Here is a 16,316-nt window from a genome sequence, read left to right on the forward strand (position 1 = left end):
TATAAGGATGAGTGTGACAAGAAGTAGATTTACTGTATTGGGTCATTATAGATGAAAGGGGCCTGGAGGTGGAAGAGGCTTCAAGGAAAGACACCAATAATATAGAAATATCTGACTAGTGCCATGTGATGTATTAAGATAATGAGAGACCTGCCATTAAGCTGCTCAAATGCCAAGTCCTGACTTTGGCAATGGCTGGATATATTAGATTATCCAGGTCTCATTTTCCTTTCTATTTGTCCATCGATCTCTTCCATCTTAGCTTCCTGCCCTAAAAACTCAGTGCAAATAACTATCTGATGGGGGTAAAGAAGCAGTGTGAAGCAGGTTGCATATAAGGTAGTAGGGAACAATGGAGACTGTGAATAAGAGAGCACAGGACTTGTCTAAAGACGGCAGCCACGAAACCAATAGGGGCTCCATGGAAAGGTGGACCTAGTGTTCCCAGAGCTCCTGATTTTTGTTCCACATTATTTGTATGAGCTTTTTTATATGTCAGAAGCTCTCACATATAAACACCTTTCTTACCTTTCTCCAGAGTCACACTAACTGTATTAAAATCCCAGCTCTCCCCCTTATTAACTGTGGGAACTTTGACAAGTGTTTGTTTTGCTTTTCAACTTCTTTGTGCCTCAGTTTCCTTATCTGGAATAATGTTAGTACCTACTTCATAGGATTGTTATGAGATTAATTTGTGTAAAGCATTGAGCACAGCACATGTTATATAGAAAGTTTTCCTTACGTGTGAACTATTATGATTCTTATTAAAGCACAAAGGGGATCAAATGATGGGTTTGTGGGCCTGATACAGCACATGAACAGTTAGTTTGCTGCCCTTGACCCCACTGAGTTGAGAGGAGAAATCAAGGCCCACAAAGATTAAATGTAGGGTGAACATCATTCAGCTAGTTGGGGGTGCTGTGCTGTGCTTAGTCAATCAGTTGTATCTGACTCTTTGTGACCCCATGGACTGTAGCCTGTCAGGCTCCTCTATCCATAGGATTTCCCAGGCAAGAATACTGGAGTGCGTTGCCGTGCCCTCCTCCAGGGGACCTTCCCAACCCAGGGATCGAACCCAGGTCTCCTGCATTGCGGGCGGATTCTTGTCAGCCACCAGGGAAGCCCAGGTGGGGGTGAACTGTCACCATGTCCAGGTTCTTCCCACTGCACTGTGTCCCTTTAAAGGATAAGACAGAGTCCAGGAGGGGTTATAAATTATAAGTATCCTTCAGAAAGAGAGGGGATAGCTGGTGACTGCAGGTGATAATAATGAATTACATTTACACAGAGTGACATGGATAGGCCTTCATGGTATCTTGCTTTGTAAACAAGTAACAGAATAAGACCATTTATGTACAGTAAGGATACATGGGCACAAAAGAACAATACAGGTCTTATAAGGATGTCTTCAAACAGAAGTGAAAAGTGAAAGTGTTAGTCACTCAGTCGTGTCTGATTCTTTGTGACCCCATGGACTATAATCCACCTGGCTCCTCCATGGATTTATCCAGGCAAGAATACTGGAGTGGGTAGCCATTCCCTTCTCCAGGGGATCTTCCCCACCCAGGGTCAAACTCAGGTCTCTTGCAATACAGGCAGAGTATTTACTGTCTGAGCCACCAGGAAAGCCACTGCAAACAGAAAGGTACATTCCAAATCGGTTAGAGTGGTTGTGCCTGTGGAGAGGGGGCAGTGAGGATGGAATATGGAAATAATGTCGAATAAAGAAACAGGAGAGAGGGTCATACAGACCAGTGATGATGTGCCCTGAGCCAGAAGTATGGGAACTCCGCCTTCTCATGTGACCCTCCCTTCCTCCAACTCTCCCCTAACACAGGTAGAGGCCAGCCTCCTCGAAAACTCCTTTTCCCACGCTCACCCTTGTGGTCAGACTACTGCCATGATGTCTTGCAGGTACAGAGAGAATCTGCCCTCCAAGTGCTTCATGGAGCACAAGGGCGGGCTGCCGGGCCCCACCTCCCTGGACAGCCGGCGGTGGAGATTCGTGAGGACGGGACAGGATGACTTCCGGAGAGGCTGCCCGCCTTGTGAAGGTCTGGCCGCTCTGGGCCCCAGGGAGGGCTTTCTCCCCCAAATTTATCACAGAGCTCCCCCACCTGCCCTTAAGAAGAGGCACGCAGCCCTGTGTTCCAAGCTCTCGCCAGCCCAGCAAGCACGGAAGGCATTCCTGGCAGCCATTGAGGCCCAGCTGACCCTGCACCCCTTGGCTCTTTATCCAGACCTGGAAGAAGACCTGTCCACCGAGGTGACCTCCTGTCCCGGGGTTGTGGGTGGGCCTTCCATGGGGCCTGGAGAATGTTGCTCCTTAGATGCCTGGGGAGTTCCCTCCAGGAGTGAGGACGATGACTGTCTCCCTGGGGAGTTCTTCTGGGGTGTGGAGCAGCCTTTCAGGAAATGCCGATGACAGCACCATACCGCCAAGAGGCCAGCCAACTTGTAAAGGCTCAGCAACCCAGAAATGTTTGACTTGTTTACCTCTGAAGCTCTACCAGTCAATTTTGCCTGTGACTCTTTTGGGGGCAGAAAACAGTGGAGGAATTGTTCAGTCTTGCTTCTGTCATTTTAGCCTGGTCTTGGGAGGTGTCCATAAGAAGTTATTAATGGATGGGCACCTGAAAAGTCACAGGGAAATTCACCAGATTGCCAGGACCAGAGCTGGGCAGCAGCTGCAATGTGTCATCAATGTTCCAGGATTCTTTGACTTTCAGGTCCAATCAGCTCCTATATATTTAGCATGGGCTTCCCTGGTGGCTCATTGATAAAGAATCCACCTGCAATGCAGGAGAGGCAGGAGACACGGGTTCAATCCCTGGGTCAGGAAGATCCTCTGGAGAAGGAAGTGGCAAACTGCCCCAGTATTCTTGCCTGGAGAATCCCATGGACAGAGGAGCCTGGTGGGCGATGGTCCGTAGGGTCACAAAGAGTCGGATATGACCTAGTGACTGAGCATGCACACACGCATAGTTGCTTTACAACGTTTAGTTTCTGCTGTACAGCAAAGTGAATCAGCTATATGCCTACATATATCCCCTCTTTTTTGGATTTCCTTCCCATGTAGGTCACCACAGGGCACTGAGTAGAGTTCCCTGTGCTCTACAGTAGGTTCTCATTACAACTGGAATTTGTAATCAGTGGTTTGCCCCCTGGGCTTTCCTTCACTACAGTCCTGTGGATCAGAGCTTCAGAGTCTGTGACAAAGAGATCCTCTGCACGCATCCTTAGAGGGCACATGGAACTGTGGTTTTTATTCTCATATCTGACCTCATCAAATAGGTGTGTTGTCTTCCTTCTGAAGCAGGATCTCTTCTTGTGGTGCCGTGGTTGCCACCAGCAACTCTAGGTGTCAATTTTACTTTGGAAAACAATACATCTTTGCATGGTTCCAGGAAAATTTCATGACCTAATTTCCCTGGGTCTCATTGGGTTAGCCAGTCACCGTAGGCCTGACTGGTCAGGCCAGGCTGTGGTGTGAAGAGCTGTCAGGCCAGTTCAGACCACAAGGACTGAGAATGGAGGGAGAGGTGATTTTCCAAAGAAAAGTCTAGATACTGTTACTCATAGGAGGATGAATGGATGGTGAAAGTGAAAGTGTTAGTTGCTCAGTCATGTCCAACTCTTTGAGACCCCACAGTCTATAGCCCATCAGGCTTCTCTGTCCATAGGATTTCCCAGACAAGAATACTGGAGTGGATTGCATTTCCTTCTCCAGGGGATATTCCTGACCCAGGGATCAAACCTGGGTCTCCTGCATTGCAGGCAGATTCTTCACTGTTTGAGCCATCAGGGAAGCCCTGAATGGATGGTAGGCAGTCAAAACCCACAGACACCCTCTAGAGGTACTTTTCTCAGTGAGGTACTGGGGTCCAAATGGGCCCAGAGTCACTGTTCTATCTAGAGGAGATGGAAACTTCAGTAAAAAGGCTACACAGCTAACGTCCAGCTGATGGACATTAACCGGCAGCACCCAGCACCGTATTTGCACTGGAACTGATGAATGGTATCGACCAACTAGAAAGGCAAAGTGAAGGGATGTGTTGATCTGTTATGTTTGAGAATCAGAGAGCCCCCTTTTCAGTACCTCTTTCTTTTCTCCTACGTTGTTTTCTGTTTGTAGCTCTTATTAAAGGTGCTGGAAGTTTTGGATCCTGACAAGAAGCTGGAAGACACATGGGCCTATTGTCAGGGCATCAGGAAAAGAATGAAAAAACCCACAAAACTTTTTAAAAAACATTCGACCCAAGTCTACTTGGGGCTGTAAGTATGGTTCTTAACCTCTTGCTCATTCCTGTCCCCTGATGAAACGTTCTAGTACAAATCTTCCTCGACTTAACAGTGGGATTGTCTTGATAAGCCCATAATAAATGAAAAATACCATCAGTCAAAAATGCATGCAATACGTTTGACCTACCGAATACCATAGCTTAACCTGGCCCACCTTCAAATCAGATCAGATCAGATAAGTCGCTCAGTCATGTCTGACTCTTTGCGACCCCATGAATCGCAGCATGCCAGGCCTCCCTGTCCATCACCAACTCCCGGAGTTCACTCAGACTCACATCCATTGAGTCAGTGATGCCATCCAGCCATCTCAACCTCTGTCGTCCCCTTCTCCTCCTGCCCCCAATCCCTCCCAGCATCAGAGTCTTTTCCAATGAGTCAACTCTTCACATGAGGTGGCCAAAGTATTGGAGTTTCAGCTTTAGCATCATTCTTTCCAAAGAAATCCCAGGGCTGATCTCCTTTAGAATGGACTGGTTGGATCTCCTTGCAGTCCAAGGGACTCTCAAGAGTCTTCTCCAACACCACACTTCAAAAGCATCAATTCTTTGGCACTCAGCCTTTTTCACAGTCCAACTCTCACATCCATACATGACCACAGGAAAAACCATAGCCTTGACTAGACGAACCTTTGTTGGCAAAGTAATGTCTCTGCTTTTGAACATGCTATCTAGGTTGGTCATAACTTTCCTTCCAAGGAGTAAGCGTCTTTTAATTTCATGGCTGCAGTCACCATCTGCAGTGATTTTGGAGCCCAGAAAAATAAAGTCAGCCACTGTTTACCCATCTATTTCCCATGAAATGATGGGAAACCAGGTGCCATGATCTTCGTTTTCTGAATGTTGAGCTTTAAGCCAACTTTTTCACTCTCCACTTTCACTTTCATCAAGAGGCTTTTGAGTTCCTCTTCACTTTCTGCCATAAGGGTGGTGTCATCTGTGTATCTGAGGTTATTGATATTTCTCCCGGCAATCTTGATTCCAGCTTGTTTCTTCCAGTCCAGCGTTTCTCATGATGTACTCTGCATAGAAGTTAAATAAACAGGGTGACAATATACAGCCTTGACGAACTCCTTTTTCTATTTGGAACCAGTCTGTTGTTGCATGTCCAGTTCTAACTGTTGCTTCCTGACCTGCATACAAATTTCTCAAGAGCAGGTCAAGTGATCTAGTATTCCCATCTCTTTCAGAATTTCCCACAGTTTATTGTGATCCACACAGTCAAAGGCTTTGGCATAGTCAAGAAAGCAGAAATAGATGTTTTTCTGGAACTCTCTTGCTTTTTCTATGATCCAGCAGATGTTGGCAATTTGATCTCTGGTTCCTCTGCCTTTTCTAAAACCAGCTTGAACATCTGGAAGTTCACGGTTCACATATTGCTGAAGCCTGGCTTGGAGAATTTTGAGCATTACTTTACTAGTGTGTGAGATGAGTGCAATTGTGCGATAGTTTGAGCATTCTGTGGCATTGCCTTTCTTTGGGATTGGAATGAAAACAGACCTTTTCCAGTCCTGTGGCCACTGCTGAGTTTTCCAACTTTGCTGGCATATTGAGTGCAGCACTTTCACAGCATCATCTTTCAGGATTTGGAATAGCTCAACTGGAATTCCATCACCTCCACTAGCTTTGTTCATAGTGATGCTTTCTAAGGCCCACTTGACTTCACATTCCAGGATGTCTGGCTGTAGGCAAGTGATCACAGCATCGTGATTATCTGGGTCATGAAGATCTTTTTTGTACAGTTCTTCTGTCTATTATTGCCATCTCTTCTTAATATCTTCTGCTTCTGTTAGGTCCATACCATTTCTGTCCTTTATAGAGCTCATGTTTGCATGAAATGTTCCTTTGGTATCTCTGATTTTCTTGAAGAGATCCCTAGTCTTTCCCATTCTGTTGTTTTCCTCTATTTCTTTGCATTGATTGCTGAAGAATGCTTTCTTATCTCTCCTTGCTATTCTTTGGAACTCTGCATTCAGATGCTTATATCTTTCCTTTTCTCCTTTGCTTTTTGCTTCTCTTCTTTTCACAGCTATTTGTAAGGCTTCCCCAGACAGCCATTTTGCTTTTTTGCATTTCTTTTCCATGGGGATGGTCTTGATCCCTGTCTCCTGTACAATGTCACGAACCTCAGTCCATAGTTCATCAGGCACTCTATCTATCAGATCTAGGCCCTTAAATCTATGTCCAACTTCCACTGTATAATCATAAGGGATTTGATTTAGGTCATACCTGAATGGTCTAGTGGTTTTCCCTACTTTCTTCAGTTTCAGTCTGAATTTGGCAATAAGGAGTTCATGATCTGAGCCACAGTCAGCTCCCGGTCTTGTTTTTGCTGACTGTATAGGGCTTTTCCATCTTTGGCTGCAAAGAATATAATCAATCTGATTTCGGTGTTGACCATCTGGTGATGTCCATGTGTAGAGTTTTCTCTTATGTTGTTGGAAGAGGGTGTTTGTTATGACCAGTGTGTTCTCTTGGCAAAACTCTATTAGTCTTTGCCCTGCTTCATTCCGTATTCCAAGGCCAAATTTTCCTGTTACTCCAGGTGTTTCTTGACTTCCTACTTTTGCATTCCAGTCCCCTATAATGAAAAGGACATCTTTTTTTGGGTGTTAGTTCTAAAAGGTCTTGTAGGTCTTCATAGAACCATTCAACTTCAGCTTCTTCAGCGTTACTGGTTGGGGCATAGACTTGGATTACTGTGATATTGAATGGTTTGCCTTGGAAACGAACAGAGATCATTCTGTCATTTTTGAGATTGCATCCAAGTACTGCATTTCAGACTCTTTTGTTGACCGTGATGGCCACTCCATTTCTTCTGAGGGATTCCTGCCCGCAGTAGTAGATATAATGGTCATCTGAGTTAAATTCACCCATTCCAGTCCATTTCAGTTCGCTGATTCCTAGAATGTCGACATTTACTCTTACCATCTCTTGTTTGACCACTTCCAATTTGCCTTGATTCATGGACCTGACATTCCAGGTTCCTATGCAATATTGCTCTTTACAGCATCGGACCTTGCTTCTATCACCAGTCACATCCACAGCTGGGTATTGTTTTTGCTTTGGCTCCATCTCTTCATTCTTTCTGGAGTTATTTCTCCACTGATCTCCAGTAGCATATTGGGCACCTACTGACCTGGGGAGTTTCTCTTTCAGTATCCTATTATTTTGCCTTTTCATACTGTTCATGGGGTTCTCAAGGCAAGAATACTGCTACCTTAAATATGCTCAGAACACTTACATTAGCCTTACAATTAGGCAAAATCATCTAACACAAAGCCTATTGTATAATAAAGTATTGACTATCTCACAAAATTTATAGACAGTCTATAGTACTGAAGGTGAGGAAATGTTGGTTGTGTGGGTATAGGGTGGTCGTAACTATACCGGCTGTTGTCCTCGTGATCACGGCTGGTGGGGAACTAGGGGTCACTGCCGCTGCCCAGCATCACCAGACAGGTTCATCATGGCATATCACCAGCTCAGGAAAATAAATCCAAATTCAAAGTACATTTTCTTCTGAATGACTATTGCTTTGCACTATCGTGAAGTGGAAAAATTCTAAGACGAACTATCATTAAGTCAGTGACTCTCTGTAGTTACCTTCTCAAAGCTTCTCATCTTTAGAATACTTTGAGTTCAGTTCAGTTCAGTTGCTCAGTCATGTCCGACTCTTTGTGACCCCATGAACCACAGCACACCAGGCCTCCCTGTCCATCACCAACTCCCGGAGTCCACCCAAACCCATGTCCATTGTGTCGGTGATGCTATCCAACCATCTCATCCTCTGTTGTCCCCTTCTCCTCCCGCCCTCAATCTTTCCCAGCATCAGGGTCTTTTCAAATGAGTCAGCTCTCCACATCAGGTGGCCAAAGTATTGGAGTTTCAGCTTCAACATCAGTCCTTCCAATTAACACCTAGGACTGATTTCCTTTAGAATGGACTGGTTGGATCTCCTTGCAGTGCAAGGGACTCTCAAGAGTCTTCTCCAACACCACAGTTCAAAAGCATCAATTCTTCGGCGCTCAGCTTTCTTCACAGTCCACCTCTCACATCCATACATGACTACTGGAAAAACCACAGCCTTGACTAGACGGACCTTTGTAGGCAAAGTAATGTCTCTGCTTTTGAATATGCTATCTAGGTTGGTCATAACTTTTCTTCCAAGGAATAAGTGTCTTTTAATTTCATGACTGCAATCACCATCCACAGTGATTTTGGAGCCCCCCCAAAATAAAGTCTGACACTGTTTCCACTGTTTCCCCATCTATTTACCATGCAGTGATGGGACCAGATGCCATGATCTTACTTTTCTGAATGTTGAACTTTAAGCTAACTTTTTCACTCTCCTCTTTTACTTTCATCAAGAGGCTCTTTAGTTCTTCTTCACTTTACTTTAGGACTAATTAAGAATCTTTACAATAATTAAGAGAAGCAAAAGTAATTAAGTTCCTGAGAAGGAGGGAAAGGATCCTTGGGTCCTGCTCTGAGTAGTGTTTAGTAGTGTTTAGTCTGTTGCTGTTTAGTTGCTTAGTTGTGTCAGACTCTTGTTGCGACCCCATGGACTGTAGCCCACCAGGCTCCTCTGTCCGTTGCCCAATTTCCCTGGGCAAGAATACTGGAGTGGGTTGCCACTTCCTTCTCCAGAGGATCTTCCTGACCCAGGGATCGAACCCCTTCTCCTGTAGGCGGATTCCTTGCTACTGAGCCACCAGGGAAGGCTTTATTTCATTGAAAGTGAAAGTGTTAGTTGCTTAGTCATGTCCGACTCTCTGCCACCTCATGGACTGTAGCCTGCCAGGGTCCTCTGTCCATGAAATTCTATAGACAAGAATACTAGAGTGGGTACCCATTCCCTTCTTTAGGGGATCTTCCCAACCTGGGGATCAAACCTGGATCTCCTGCATTGTAGGAAGATTCTTTACCATCTGAGCCACCAGAAGCCCCTTATTTCATTAAATGGATGCAAATTATCAGCAATGGAGGGAATTCGGTTGCGTCTACACTACTCTAGGAGAGCTGTGGGAGAAGAAAACTGCTGAAAACTTGAATGGTTTTGATTAGCCCAGAATGGCTTTTTTATTTTTTTTTATTTTTAAACTTTACATAATTGTATTAGTTTTGCCAAATTATTTATGGTAGAAGCCCTTTTATTCATCATGTTTGAGACCAGTAGTTTGATGAATAACCAACTAAACAAACAAAAAAAGGTTAATACAAGAAACTGTTTAACATTTTCCTTTGAACATATAACTTGCATCTGAGACTTGACAAGTCCAAGCTGAAATCTTAATTTCTTCCCCAAACCTACTCCCCCTTCTGTTTCCTCCAGATCAGTAAGTAGTAACTCCATTCTTTCGGTGACTTTTGAAACAATGGTTGCAAACTGCCAAAAAAAAAATCCTAATGCCTGTACCTTTGAAATATATCTGGAATCTTGTCTGTTTTACTACAGTCAGTCTGTTCTGAGGTGCCATCATTTCTTGCCTGGATTATTGGAATTATTGGAATGGCTTCCACTAGTCTCATGGCCTCCACCCAGCCCGCAACCCATGCCCTGTTTTATTCGTTGCATAGTAGCTAAAGTGATTCTGTAAAACAAAAACCAAAAAACTTAAGTCACACAGTATCAATCCTGTGCTCAAAATTTTCTAATTGCTTACTTATTCAGAGTAAAATCCAAAGTCCTTATCCTTGCCTCTCACGTCACTATGGTCAGGTTCTGGTTATCTCTTAGCCCTCGTCCTCTACTATTGTATCCTTTAATCACGCCTGTCCAGTCACAGTGGCCTTTTTGTATTTCTCATATATTCTCAGCTCTGACCTTGGGGCCTTTGCAATGCTGTTCTTATCAGCCTAGTAGCTACATGTTTGATATCTACATGGGTTGGTCCCTTTCTTCTTCTGGGTCTGCTCAAATATTACTGTAGGAGAGAGGCCTTTTCTGTATAAACAGCCCCCTGTCATCACTCTCCATCCTTCCTGCCCTGGTTTATTTTTCTTTAAATCACTTACAATTACCTGGTACATATTTGTTTGGGGCTTCCCAGATGGCACTAGTGGTAAAGAACCCACTTGTCAATGCAGGAGACTTAAGAGACAAGGGATCAGTCCCTGGGTCTGAAAGATCCCCTGGAGAAGGGTGTGGCCACCCACTCCAGTATTCTTGCCTAGAGAATTCTATGGACTGTATAGTCCATGGGGTCGCAAAGAGTCGGACACGACTGAGGACAGGGTCTTAACTTTATTTATTTTTGAAAATATTTTTTAATATTTAATTTTACTTTTGGCTGCACTGGGTCTTCATTGCTTTGCACAGACTTTCTGTAGTTGCAGCAAATAAGGGCTACCCTTTGTGCAGAGCTTTGGCTTCTCACTGCAGTGGCTTCTCTTGCTGTGGAACATAGTCTCTGGGTGCTCAGGTCTCAATAGTTGTGGCTCCTGGGCTCTAGAGCACAAGCTCAATAGTTATGGCACATGGACTTAGTTCTTTCCCAGCATGTGGGATCTTTATGGATTAGGGATTGAACTTGTATTCCCTGCACAGGCAGGCAGATTCTTAACCACTAGACCACCAGGGAAGTCCTGGTTCTTAACTTTATTTACAGCTGAATCCTAATGCCTAGAATAGTACCTGGCACATGAAAGTGAAAGTGTTAGTCACTCAGCCTGACTCTTTTTGACCCCATGGGCTGTAGCCCACCAGGTTCCTCTGTCCATGGAATTCTCCAGTCAAGAATACTGGACTGTGTCGCCATTTCCTTCTCCAGGGGATCTTCCCAACCCAGGGATCAAACCCCAGTCTCCTGCATTGCAGGCAGATTCTTTACTATCTGAGCCAGCAAGGAAGCCTCAGTTGTTGCCTAATAAATATTTGTTGAGTGGATGAATTAATATATAAGTGCTATGAATGAAAGGTACAGGATGCTTTGAATAAAGTATGGGTTCTGGGGACAGACTGTGCAAATGTGTCCCTGAGAAAGGGAAAATATATTGAGACATAGGGAGGTAAGGGGTTGGAGACAGCATTGCAGTCAGATAGAATAACATGTACAAAGGCCCTGTGGCTGGCTGGAAGCATGATGAATTCATGGAACTGAGGAGAGACCACCATGGCTGGAGCTCAGAGAGTGTGGAAGGGTGGTAATTCCAGAAGAATCTGGAGAGATGGGCAAGGAGCAGGCCATGAAAAGTCTTGAAAGCTGAGTTAAGATTTAAATCTTTATTGGAGAAGTAAAAGAAGCTGTTGAACACAAAATCTTGTACCTGAATATCCATAGCAGCATTATTCATTATAGCCAAAAAGTGGTAACAAGTCAAATATCCATCAACCAACTGCTGATGGATAAACAAATGTAGTCAATCTATACAGTGGAATATTATTCAAGTGTAGAAGGAAATAAACTGCTGATACATGCTACAGCATCTATGAAATGAAAACATTATGCTAAGTGCAAGAAGCCAGACAAAAAACGTTATATATGGTTCCGTTCAGATGAAATATACAGAGTAGGCAAATCCACAGAGACAGAAAATAAATTAGTGGTTTAAGAGCAAGGAGAATGGTAGAGAAGGGAAGACAAATAGTGACTGTTAATGGCTATGGGGCTTCTTCTTTTGGGGTGATGAAGATGTTCCAAAATTAGTGGTGATGGTCATGCAACTTTGTAAATATACGAAAGCAACTGAATTGTATACTTTGAAATGGTAAATATTATGATGTATGAATTATATCTCAGGTTTTTCAAAGAAGCTATTGAAGAGGCTTAATCCAGGATGCAATGTACCTGCATTTGATAAGACCAAATTAATATATTGAAATGACAGTTTTGGCTACAGTGTAGAGAATGGATTAGGAATTGGCAGTTGGGCCTTAAGAAGGATGCAGAGATACATTTTGTGACAGGCCAGAGAAGGGGACAGAATTAAAATCTAGCAGATTTACTAACAGGCTAAATTTTAAGGCTGAAGGAGAGAGAAGCCAGGATGTCTCCTGATTGTCAAGATTGTCTAAGACTTTGGAAGATTCCAGTCACTATAATTTGTGTTTTTACCTGACACAGTTCTTAATAAATGGTACTCATAATTTTTAAAAAAGTTAACCTGCAATGATGAAATTCTATATCAACTTTAATTGTTCTGAATAACATGGTATACTTGTCTTTATGATATTGATAATGAGAATATGATCTTTGAAAATATTAACACATAATTTGTATGAGCTTGCAAGAGACTGTTAAAAATACATGCAATTATGAATTCCTCCCCAAGATACTATTTGAAATCCACTTGGATTCATGGCATCTTATATTATAATTCTTTGATGATTTCATTATCTTTAGTCCCAAGAAGACTCCTGTGTCACATCCATGCCAATGGCTTTATGAAAAAAGGAAGCCAAATGAAACAGGTTTGCTCCAAAAGGATGGTCTGATTCTTCACAAAAATGTACGCCAAGGAGTTAGTGACTTCTGCAACTGGGCTACTGCCTTTGTAAGTTACTAGTAATACTTACTTACAACCTACTTTTTACAATTTGAACTCAAAGTTGCTTTTGTTAGAAAAAAAAAAAGTGTTAGTTGCTCAGCATTTGGATAACTCTAAGTCAAATAGACAAAGTCATAAAGGCATCTTTTGACTCTCCCACCATGTGAAATAAAAATGTTTCTTGTAGGTGAAATTTCTGAAAAGTTTGCAAGCTTGCAGCCAATGTGTAAATGTTTAAATGTCATATTGCTGTTGTTTCCTGTATTATTTAAAGTGGCTCTTTGTTTTTCCTCAACTTTTATTGAGATATAATTCACATATAACATTGTATAAGTTTAAGGTATACAGTGTGATGATTTTATACATGCATATAGTGCAATGCTGGAGACCCATGTTCGAACCCTGGGTCGGGAAGATCCCCTGGAGAAGGGAACGGCTACCCACTCCAGTTGAACGGTTTTATGAAGACCTACAAGACCTTTTAGAACTAACACCCAAAAAAAGATGTCCTTTTCATTATAGGGGACTGGAATGCAAAAGTAGGAAGTCAAGAAACACCTGGAGTAACAGGAAAATTTGGCCTTGGAATACGGAATGAAGCAGGGCAAAGACTAATGGAGTTTTGCCAAGAAAATGCACTGGTCATAACAAACACCTGCCGGGGTCCAGCCCCAGCTGATCCAGGGTATTCGAAGGAGAGACGGCTAGGCGAGGGTCGGGGAACAACTGCTTAATTAAATGTTAATTAAGGAATAGAATAAGGATAGCTCAGTGAGGAAAATTCAGTGGAGAAAAGAGGCTGAGTAGCTTGGTTTACGCGGGGGACCAATAAAACTTCAAGACAAGAAGCTTGCACCACTTACGTAGGCCGCAGGCGTCCTTCCGTTCTCCCGAAGGAGAGGAGACACTGAGGCCTCCCCGGTCGGATCTTAGAAGCCCAGGCATAATTAGTAAGCATGGTGGGTTCCGCGCTCCAGATGGAGACTCAACCAGAGTGAGAGAGAGAGAGACATGGGGAGACCAGTCTTTCGAGGAACTGATCCCAATTCTTTATTTTCCATGGTCTACTTTTATACACTGAGGTGTTATGCAAAAGTCACGCGGGGTCAGCAGTCCTGACTTTTATCAAAGTCAGGTGCTTCATACAAATGTATACAGAGGTCTTAGGGGTGTTACATCATCTTCTGGCCAGGGGGCCTGCTGACAATTTACGACCCTCTCCTTGTGACAGCGGTCAGTCAACCAGGACACTTATTTCTCCAGGGGTGATTATTCTTAAAACAGACGCCACCCAAATAAAGTTACATTCCTATAGGGTGAGGGTGTAGTGGGTTTTAGTTAAGGAAAGAATTTACTTAGCCTAAGGTCTAACGTGATTAATATCAAAGGTTAATACTTATGTCTTCTATATATTCATTAATGTGTATAAGGGCAGGGGATGTGGAGACTTAGCAGTAAACATTGGCTCAACAAATGAAAAACCCTTCACCAATACGATTTCTAATCAGCCCATTACACTTATACTAATAATTTTCTAACTTTTCTAAAGAACCTGTTTTTAGAAGGTTTAAAGCATCTTGTGCCTCTCATGGTTGAGAGGCTGTGAGCAATCACATGTGGCCGGACAAGCCTGTCAGGCAGGCTAGAGAACCTTCAGAGGAGTTTGTAGGTTAAAACACTCTTGTCACGCCCAGGGATTATTAACTGGAGCTGTAAGCTAACTCTTTTTTCAGAGAGAGGTAGTGGGAGACAGCCCCCCGTAAAGTCAGAGGTGTAGGTGAAAGCACAAAGCAGAAAGTAGGCAGACTCTGGTTTTGGGGGTAGATGCTCGAGAATTTCCAGGGGGACTCCTGAGGCTCGATCCCGCCTTTGCGTATGCCGAGCCTCCTTCCTCATGACCTTTGTCATGGGCGGAGTGCCTCACGCTGGCTCCAGGCAGTGATAGAATTCCAGTTGAGCTATTACAGATCCTCACTCAATATGCAATATGCCGGCTCCCGGCAAACACCCTCTTCCAACAACACAAGAGAAGACTCTACACACGGACATCACCAGATGGTCAACACCGAAATCAGATTGATTATATTCTTTGCAGCCAAAGGTGGAGAAGCTCTATACAGTCAGCAAAAACAAGACCGGGAGCTGACTGTGGCTCAGATCATGAACTCCTTATTGCCAAATTCAGACTGAAATTGAAGAAAGTAGGGAAAACCACTAGACCATTCAGGTATGACTTAAATCCCTTATGATTATACAGTGGAAGTGAGACATAGATTTAAGGGCCTAGATCTGATAGATAGAGTGCCTGATGAACTATGGACTGAGGTTCGTGACATTGTACAGGAGACAGGGATCAAGACCATCCCCATGGAAAAGAAATGCAAAAAAGCAAAATGGCTGTCCGGGGAGGCCTTACAAATAGCTGTGAAAAGAAGAGAAGCAAAAAGCAAAGGAGAAAAGGAAAGATATAAGCATCTGAATGCAGAGTTCCAAAGAATAGCAAGAAGAGATAAGAAAGTCTTCCTCAGCTATTGATGCAAAGAAATAGAGGAAAACAACAGAATGGGAAAGACTAGAGATCTCTTCAAGAAAATTAGAGATACCAAGGGAACATTTCATGCAAAGATGGGCACAATAAAGGACAGAAATGGTATGGACCTAACAGAAGCAGAAGATACTAAGAAGAGGTGGCAAGAATAAACAGAAGAACTGTACAAAAAGGATCTTCACGACCCAGATAATCATGATGGTGTGATCACTCGCCTAGAGCCAGACATCCTGGAATGTGAAGTCAAGTGGGCCTTAGAAAGCATCACTATGAACAAAGCTAGTGGAGGTGATGGAATTCCAGTTGAGCTATTCCAAATCCTGAAAGATGATGCTGTGAAAGTGCTGCACTCAATATGCCAGCAAAGTTGGAAAACTCAGCAGTGGCCACAGGACTGGAAAAGGTCAGTTTTCATTCCAATCCCAAAGGAAGGCAATGCCAAAGAATGCTCAAACTACTGCACAATTGCACTCATCTCACACGCTAGTAAAGTAATGCTCAAAAATCTCCAAGCCAGGCTTCAGCAATATGTGAACTGTGAACTTCCTGATGTTCAAGCTTGTTTTAGAAAAGGCAGAGGAACCAGAGATCAAATTGCCAACATCCTCTGGATCGTGGAAAAGGCAAGAGAGTTCCAGAAAAAAATTTATTTCTGCTTTCTTGACTATGCCAAAGCCTTTGACTGTGTGGATCACAATAAACTGTGGGAAATTCTTCAAGAGATGGGAATACCAGACCACCTGACCTGCCTCTTGAGAAATCTGTATGCAGGTCAGGAAGCCACAGTTAGAACTGGACATGGAACAACAGACTTGTTCCAAATAGGAAAAGGAGTACGTCAAGGCTGTATATTGTCACCCTGTTTATTTAACTTATATGCATAGTATATCATGAGAAACACTGGACTGGAAGAAGCACAAGCTGGAATCAAGATTGCTGGGAGAAATATCAATAACCTCAGATATGCAGATGACACCACC

The 16,316-nt window shown here is 43.4% G+C and overlaps 1 protein-coding gene across 1 annotated transcript in view; it reads left to right on the forward strand.

The window, feature by feature from the left end:
• The first annotated feature begins 352 nt into the window (after positions 1-352).
• FAM47E (family with sequence similarity 47 member E) overlaps positions 353-16,316 on the forward strand; it is a 33,217-nt gene continuing 17,253 nt past the window's right edge. The window contains exons 1-4 of the mRNA XM_055587420.1: positions 353-429; positions 1,915-2,266; positions 4,136-4,275; positions 12,644-12,729. Coding sequence (XP_055443395.1) covers positions 353-429; positions 1,915-2,266; positions 4,136-4,275; positions 12,644-12,729 — 655 coding nt within the window. The remainder of the gene's footprint in view (positions 430-1,914; positions 2,267-4,135; positions 4,276-12,643; positions 12,730-16,316) is intronic.

This window comes from Bubalus kerabau, chromosome 7, assembly GCF_029407905.1.
Source record: "Bubalus kerabau isolate K-KA32 ecotype Philippines breed swamp buffalo chromosome 7, PCC_UOA_SB_1v2, whole genome shotgun sequence".
In the NCBI taxonomy this organism is placed as follows: Eukaryota; Metazoa; Chordata; class Mammalia; order Artiodactyla; family Bovidae; genus Bubalus; species Bubalus kerabau.